Raw genomic sequence first — 9,179 nt, 5'->3', positions numbered from 1 at the left:
GACCCAAAAATTTGTTCATTATCAGACTATAATAACTTTTTTTAAATGGTTAAAACTAGTGATCTACCATGATATATTGGTAGCCACAAATTCAATACCGATTACATCCACTAATACTCGATACATAAACTGTTACTACTACCTACAGTTAAATAACAAAGTCATACTTTTTTTTTTTACTGTGTGGCTTTATATAAAGATATATATGTATTTATTTTCAACTTAACTAATTATAATTATGCAGTTTAAATCTTCATTAGAGTGCCTTTTTTGACCCAACATCGCACAACAATATACATTTTGAACCAAATCAGCTATAGAGATGCAGAGTTGACTCATTTTATCTATGTGATGGTAATTTATAATGAACACCCATTAGCAGTATACATCTTGACCCATAACAATTTTTATCTTCATTAAAGTGCCATTTTTGACCCAACACTGCACATCAGTATAATTTTGACGCATATCAGATATAGATATGCAGAATTGAGCCATTTCATCTATGAAATGGGTCAATTTATAATTAACGCCCAACAACAGTATACATTTTGACCCAAAATAACATTTAATCTTATGCCATTTTTGACCCGACACCCAATGATATACATAAATTTTTATCCATCAGCTAAAAAGTTGCAGAATTAAGTGTAGTTATCACTTGGTATCATACAGTATTATATTCATATTTATATAATTAAGTGTAGTTATGAAAGTGTATACTGTATGAGTATCATATTGTCTGTATGCATACATATGTGCATAAACATATGTATATCATACTCATATATATGCATATAGTTATACATGATAATAGAGATAAAAATTTATAGTCAAAATTATAGGATGGGAAGAAAAAAGCAATACTAGTGAGACCAAAGTGTAACCAAAGAAGCAAAAGATTAACATCCCTTCTTTTTATGTGCATAATCTTTTGCATCTTGAATCTGCAAAATCACACAAATATTTACATGAGTCAAAACCAATTCTATGACGAAAACAAACGACTTTAACATAACATAGACAAATATGGTATCACACAAGTTCTAGCAAAGATACAACAGATATCAACTAAACACTGTAAAAAGATCTGAAGTAATTAATGTGAAAACCTTCTAGGAGTCACAAAAGTATGTCATTTTTAAGTCAAAAACATAAATATGTAACATTTTTTATCACTCTTGCACATCCTAAATTCTAACTTAGGGATGATTACTTTAACAACTTTCATATAAATTGGGAAATCACAATTCACAATTCACAATTCACAATTCACACTCACGCAACGATGCAGCTCTTATAGCTTACCTGGTACCAAAAGTGAAGGTTTAAGTTTTTTCTTTAAAACTTTGAATTTGAGTACTTACTTAATGATCTTTTGGATGAGACTTGAACTAAGATTCTATGTAGATAATCTATCGAGAGCAACATAAAATACATTAATTTTGGTGGTTTATTTTTTCAGCGATGTATTTTGTTGCAAGTTTGTATGTTATATGTATTTTAATATTTGTGTTTTACCTACTTATTTATCATGAGAGTCCTTGAGCTCACTGAAATATATTAATCATTAGACAACTCTCATATTAAAACTGACTGGAAGTACTGTTCCATCTCATACAGGATGTCTAAAAGAGCCCGAGTCAGTATCTCGAGAATATGTCTACAAGAAGCAAGAACTTATTGCTTCCCACGAGGTACCTTTAAAATCATTCTTCTATTATATTTTTTAGAGTATATATGTATATGTTTATATGTATGCAAGTCTTTTGTTATATGATTATTCTTTTGTAGCTTATTAAGAAGATTATGAATTGGATGCATCAGAACCTTTCAGTGAACCCTGTTACTCTTGGAATACCTGTGTGTCTTTACTTTTCATTTTGATTCATGTTGATAGTGTAAACTACTTTTAGGTATATGATGTTAGTATAGACAAGAATTTGGGTTGTTATTTGATAAATAGCAGGTTCATTATCAACAGCTAGCGTTCAGATCACAGAATTTTTTTAACAGCAATCGATGTATGTTGTTTTTTGTATTTTTGTTAGAGTAGTCAGTAGTGGTTTCCATGTTGTGTACAATCGTTTCAATTGTCGTTGGTTGTTTGTATGTCAAGATCGTAGGATCTTCTCAAGTAGTTGAAAGGACCTACATGTGATTGTCATTTGTCATTTTTTAGTTGCTATGTTGTGTTACACAGTGTTATGGTTTTAAATCTTGGCAGGCGTAAAAGAAAACGATAGGGCGTATGAAAGGATCTAAATGTCAATGATATTGGAGAAGGCTAGATGAAGGGTGAGTACAATTGACCATGAAGAGTATAAATGGTTTGGTAACATGTGATTGTAAAATGTGTCGTCTAAATCGATAGCTTGCGTTAAAATCGCATAAACCTTAGAGCAGCAACGCGCGAACCCTCAATTCTTGTTATTCACAAATCTTGAAGTCTTCTAAATTCATAGTTCAGACCTTTTGTCCCATTTGTTACGAAAAATACCTAACCCCACTTTATACATCTCTATCTCTATATATGACTATATAAGTCTTCCTTATTCTCTTATCATAAAAACACCAGTTCAATTTTCAAGTACTAATCAAAAACCATATATTTTCAACTGTTTCTTTCATCGCTATTGTTGCTGATACCCTGTTTTCTGATAGTACTACGGTACAACATGTCTCTTAGAGCTAGACCGGTAACAAACAGATCCTCTGATGATGACGAGGAGGATCACAACGATGCACCCGAAACCCCTAAACCGGCCCCACCACCCACTCTATCACAATGGGCTATATCACAAACACTAGCAAGTACAGCCCAATTAGCCAACCTATTTATTAGTTCACGGTAATAGGACTATGAATACCAGACTCACTTTATACAATAAACAAGAATTGAAGTGCAGAAAATGAGAGAACACGATGAATAGAATGAAAAACTGATAATATTGATCGTGCAAAGTACAAGTACAAAAGAAAACATACGCCCCTATTTATACAAGTAAAAACCAAATCTGAAGATTTGGTTTCCATAACTACATACCTATAAAAGTGGAAAAGATAAACTAAAACACATCAAATTAACTATTAACTAGGATGTCAATTCTGGAGATAAAATCAAATCTTCAAAACCAATCTTCTCAAATAATAATCATATCACCAGAATATTCTATGGCTTTGGCTTCAAGAAATCTTCAAATGTTGACTTCAGCAATTTCAGAGTCTGCAACTTCAGACTCTAAATCTTCAGACTCTAAAAACTGCAAAACACTTTTGACTCATCAGATTATTATTTCTATTTTTCCCAACAATCTCCCCCTATCTGATGATGTCAAAACAACCTGTACTCCTAATCAAACATCTTTGCATACTCCCTTTCAATTAGCTTGCACTTGCTCTTCATACGAGAAATTTTCTTCAACATGCTCAGCTTGCTATACAAGTGCTTTAACAACTGCATCCTGAAAGGAGATATTTGTTGTGCTTCACATCTGGACAGTAGACTAATCAACATTTCAATGCCAGCCACTTCAAACTGATCACACCTAATTAACATCCTTTGATTTTCAGTGGTCTTAATCATTAAGCCATCCAAATATTCAACATACTTATTATCCACAAACTCCATATGCTCACGAACAACATATCTTTCAACATTACCCTTAACTCTTCTTTCTTTCATCTCCAGATTAAAAGCCCCACAAAACACCTCATAATCTTTAGAGCTTATGAACCCCTCTTCAAACACCAAGTGAATCAACATAAACACCCTTTTTAACACTTCATCCAAAATAACCTGATCCCCTGCACACTCCTTAATACAAAAAGCTATGCCTCTCCATTCACAAAAACTCAAACGAACTATTTGATTTATTTTAACTCTCAATCTCCTGTCTGACATATGAGTCATTGTTAGCAATAGAATCACACCTTCAAACTCAGACCTTTCAACCTCAACTTTCACAATGTCACCAGCGTATCTTCTAAATTTGAACCTCTTGTTCATCTGAGCCCTAAGATCACCATCTGTTCTTTGTGTAGCAGCAACCAACACACTACTAGAACTACCCTGTTTATCACCAGCACCCCTGACAGTAATATCCTCCCCCTCAATTTGAGTCTTCTTGGATTGCTCTCCCTCAATACCAGCATCAATACCTGCATCATCTGATCTTTTTCTTTTCTCCCCCTTTTTGACATCATCTAAAGGAAGAGAAGATAGGAACTACCAAACTTCAGTCTGTTGAGCTTTGAGGGAACAAATATCAGATGCAAACCCAGTAAAACATTCTTTTAGTTCATCAACACCAACCATTCTTTTCTCCAGTTCTGTCAACCTTTGAATAATCTCTGTTACAGACCCTGAACCACTTGGACCAGTCAACCCCTGCATATCCCTAACCAACCTCCTCACCTCCATCAACTCAGCTTTAGAAACAAAATTATTATTAAAGTGAAGATTAAGATTATTAAATTTAGACTGCACAATAGAAAGCTTGTCATCAAACTCCTTAGTCAACCTGGTCAAAGCCTTATTCAGGCCAACCATGGTGACTTGTGCCTCAGTCTGAGAAGTAGTGCCAATGGATGTGGGTAGGGTTGGTATGTCCTCACAGCCTTCCTGTTGAAAAGAAAGGCGATCTTTAGACATAGAAGCATTGGAGGCCTGTATCACACCATGTGACATGAGTGTGACATTGGCAGCCTGTGCAAGAATGTGTAAGGATGGAACATTTTGGGTGGGTAGTGACAGACTCATGTCTGGGGTAAAAGTAGGCTTGGTCATTTCAGTTGGCTTTTGAATTTGGTTATTGGAGTCCAGGATTGGGACTTCTTCATGTAAGTCAACTGAGTGGGTTTCTTCAGTGACTGTAATGTGGGTATCCAAGCTTACTATCCTACCAGATTTAGGTTGGGTCAAAGCAATGCTCTCACCAACCTCTAGCAGAGGTGATGGAGTAGTACTAGAAGCACCTTGCCTAGTGAATTTTAGAGGGGAATTCACAGGTGCTGTATCATCTAAGGTTTCAAATATGGTGATATTCTCTTTATGAACTGGTGAGTTCATAAGGTGGTTTGAATGGGAAATTTGCTCAGTAGCAGTGGGTGAAGATGGGTTAAATTGAGGTGGGATTTCCTCATTCATGTCCTCAGCCTGCTCTGTATATGTAACATCATGGGGTGGAGAATGTGTGGGGGTATAATCTGATTGCTCAGATTCTAAAGAGTGATGTTGACCATCCTCATTCCCTAATTGCTCAGAGTCAAAGGAGTTGTTGTGATCCTCTTCAGACTCTGATTGCTCAGAATCTGAGGAAGATGCCCCTTCAGAGTCTGATTGCTCAGAATCTACAGGTTCGTCTGCACGGCCAAGATTGACCCAATGCATCATAGCAGGAGTAAGAGCAACTTCTTGATCATCCACAATGTGCCTGTGAAACATTCTAACACTACATTCTGGCATATATGTATACTCATACACACCAAATACTTTAAGCCCATCATACAAAACAGGAGTTACAGCTTGTTCAAACATAAGACTCAAAACTCTGATAAACGGTACATTATGGTCTCTTTGAGGTTTTTCTGTGAGCACCAAGAGTTCATTGAAATATAAACGTGCAAAATCTATATTCCTCCCTGTGACTATAGCATGAAAAAGATATGCCTCAAAATCATTGATTTCAGTCAGATTACCACACTTGAAACTCAGAATCCTAGTGATATTTGACAACAAAAACATCCATCTTGGTGAAAACATACTGATTTTAACAGTTGAATCAGTTAAGGGTTGACCAACCAAAGGAAAACTAGTTCTTGCAGCAGTTTTTTACACAGTTCTAACAAAATTATCTTGAACAGGAAGATTTAAAGTAACCCTTAAATGATTTTCAGTAAGTGTTAAGGAATTGTTACTGTAGTGACCCGAACTTTTCCATGTTTATATATATTAATTGAGATTGATATTTACATGATTAAATATTTCCAACATGTTAAGCAATCAAACTTGTTAAGACTTGATTAATTGAAATATGTTTCATATAGACAATTGACCACCCAAGTTGACCGGTGATTCACGAACGTTAAAACTTGTAAAAACTATATGATGACATATATATGGATATATATATAGTTAACATGATACTATGATAAGTAAACATATCATTAAGTATATTAACAATGAACTACATATGTAAAAACAAGACTACTAACTTAATGATTTTTAAACGAGACATATATGTAACGATTATCATTGTAAAGACATTTAATGTATATATATATCATATTAAGAGATATTCATACATGATAATATCATGATAATATAATAATTTAAAATCTCATTTGATATTATAAATATTGGGTTAACAACATTTAACAAGATCGTTAACCTAAAGGTTTCAAAACAACACTTACATGTAACGACTAACGATGACTTAACGACTCAGTTAAAATGTATATACATGTAGTGTTTTAATATGTATTTATACACTTTTGAAAGACTTTAATACACTTATCAAAATACTTCTACTTAACAAAAATGCTTACAATTACATCCTCGTTCAGTTTCATCAACAATTCTACTCGTATGCACCAGTATTCGTACTCGTACAATACACAGCTTTTAGATGTATGTACTATTGGTATATACACTCCAATGATCAGCTATTAGCAGCCCATGTGAGTCACCTAACACATGTGGGAACCATCCTTTGGCAACTAGCATGAAATATCTCATAAAATTACAAAAATATGAGTAATCATTCATGACTTATTTACATGAAAACAAAATTACATATCCTTTATATCTAATCCATACACCAACGACCAAAAACACCTACAAACACTTTTATTCTTCAATTTTCTTCATCTAATTGATCTCTCTCAAGTTCTATCTTCAAGTTCTAAGTGTTCTTCATAAATTCTACAAGTTCTAGTTACATAAAATCAAGAATACTTTCAAGTTTGCTAGCTCACTTTCAATCTTGTAAGGTGATCATCCAACCTCAAGAAATCTTTGTTTCTTACAGTAGGTTATCATTCTAATACAAGGTAATAATCATATTCAAACTTTGGTTCAATTTCTATAACTATAACAATCTTATTTCAAGTGATGATCTTACTTGAACGTGTTTTCGTGTCATGATTCTGCTTCAAGAACTTCGAGCCATCCAAGGATCCGTTGAAGCTAGATCCATTTTTCTCTTTTCCAGTAGGTTTATCCAAGGAACTTAAGGTAGTAATGATGTTCATAACATCATTCGATTCATACATATAAAGCTATCTTATTCGAAGGTTTAAACTTGTAAGCACTAGAACATAGTTTAGTTAATTCTAAACTTGTTCGCAAACAAAAGTTAATCCTTCTAACTTGACTTTTAAAATCAACTAAACACATGTTCTATATCTATATGATATGCTAACTTAATGATTTAAAACCTGGAAACACGAAAAACACCGTAAAATCGGATTTACGCCGTCGTAGTAACACCGCGGGCTGTTTTGGGTTAGTTAATTAAAAACTATGATAAACTTTGATTTAAAAGTTGTTATTCTGAGAAAATGATTTTTATTATGAACATGAAACTATATCCAAAAATTATGGTTAAACTCAAAGTGGAAGTATGTTTTCTAAAATGGTCATCTAGACGTCGTTCTTTCGACTGAAATGACTACCTTTACAAAAACGACTTGTAACTTATTTTTCCGACTATAAACCTATACTTTTTCTGTTTAGATTCATAAAATAGTGTTCAATATGAAACCATAGCAATTTGATTCACTCAAAACGGATTTAAAATGAAGAAGTTATGGGTAAACAAGATTGGATAATTTTTCTCATTTTAGCTACGTGAAAATTGGTAACAAATCTATTCTAACCATAACTTAATCAACTTGTATTGTATATTATATAATCTTGAGATACCATAGACCCGTATACAATGTTTCGACCTATCATGTCGACACATCTATATATATTTCGGAACAACCATAGACACTCTATATGTGAATGTTGGAGTTAGCTATATAGGGTTGAGGTTGATTCCAAAATATATATAGTTTGAGTTGTGATCAATACTGAGATACGTATACACTGGGTCGTGGATTGATTCAAGATAATATTTATCGATTTATTTCTGTACATCTAACTGTGGACAACTAGTTGTAGGTTACTAACGAGGACAACTGACTTAATAAACTTAAAACATCAAAATATATTAAAAGTGTTGTAAATATATTTTGAACATACTTTGATATATATGTATATATTGTTATAGGTTCGTGAATCAACCAGTGGCCAAGTCTTACTTCCCGATGAAGTAAAAATCTGTGAAAGTGAGTTATAGTCCCACTTTTAAAATCTAATATTTTTGGGATGAGAATACATGCAGGTTTTATAAATGATTTACAAAATAGACACAAGTACGTGAAACTACATTCTATGGTTGAATTATCGAAATCGAATATGCCCCTTTTTATTAAGTCTGGTAATCTAAGAATTAGGGAACAGACACCCTAATTGACGCGAACCCTAAAGATAGATCTATCGGGCCCAACAAGCCCCATCCAAAGTACCGGATGCTTTAGTACTTCGAAATTTATATCATATCCGAAGGGTGTCCCGGAATGATGGGGATATTCTTATATATGCATCTTGTTAATGTCGGTTACCAGGTGTTCACCATATGAATGATTTTTATCTCTATGTATGGGATGTGTATTGAAATATGAAATCTTGTGGTCTATTATTATGATTTGATATATATAGGTTAAACCTATAACTCACCAACATTTTTGTTGACGTTTTAAGCATGTTTATTCTCAGGTGATTATTAAGAGCTTCCGCTGTCGCATACTTAAATAAGGACGAGATTTGGAGTCCATGCTTGTATGATATTGTGTAAAAACTGCATTCAAGAAACTTATTTTGTTGTAACATATTTGTATTGTAAACCATTATGTAATGGTCGTGTGTAAACAGGATATTTTAGATTATCATTATTTGATAATCTACGTAAAGCTTTTTAAACCTTTATTGATGAAATAAAGGTTATGGTTTGTTTTAAAATGAATGCAGTCTTTTAAAAACGTCTCATATAGAGGTCAAAACCTCGCAACGAAATCAATTAATATGGAACGTTTTTAATCAATAAGAACGGGACATTTCAGTTGGTATC

General features: G+C 33.4%; 1 protein-coding gene across 1 annotated transcript in view; it reads left to right on the top strand.

Annotated features, from left to right (window-relative positions):
* Positions 1-2,678: 2,678 nt before the first annotated feature.
* The window catches only part of LOC139890816 (protein DMP5-like), a 90,422-nt gene continuing 83,921 nt past the window's right edge, over positions 2,679-9,179 (top strand). Inside the window, exon 1 of the mRNA XM_071873731.1 lies at positions 2,679-2,834. Within this exon, the coding sequence (XP_071729832.1) occupies positions 2,679-2,834 (156 nt within the window). The remainder of the gene's footprint in view (positions 2,835-9,179) is intronic.

Source organism: Rutidosis leptorrhynchoides, chromosome 2 (genome assembly GCF_046630445.1).
Source record: "Rutidosis leptorrhynchoides isolate AG116_Rl617_1_P2 chromosome 2, CSIRO_AGI_Rlap_v1, whole genome shotgun sequence".
NCBI lineage: Eukaryota > Viridiplantae > Streptophyta > Magnoliopsida > Asterales > Asteraceae > Rutidosis > Rutidosis leptorrhynchoides.
This window is presented reverse-complemented; position numbering and strand designations above follow the sequence as displayed.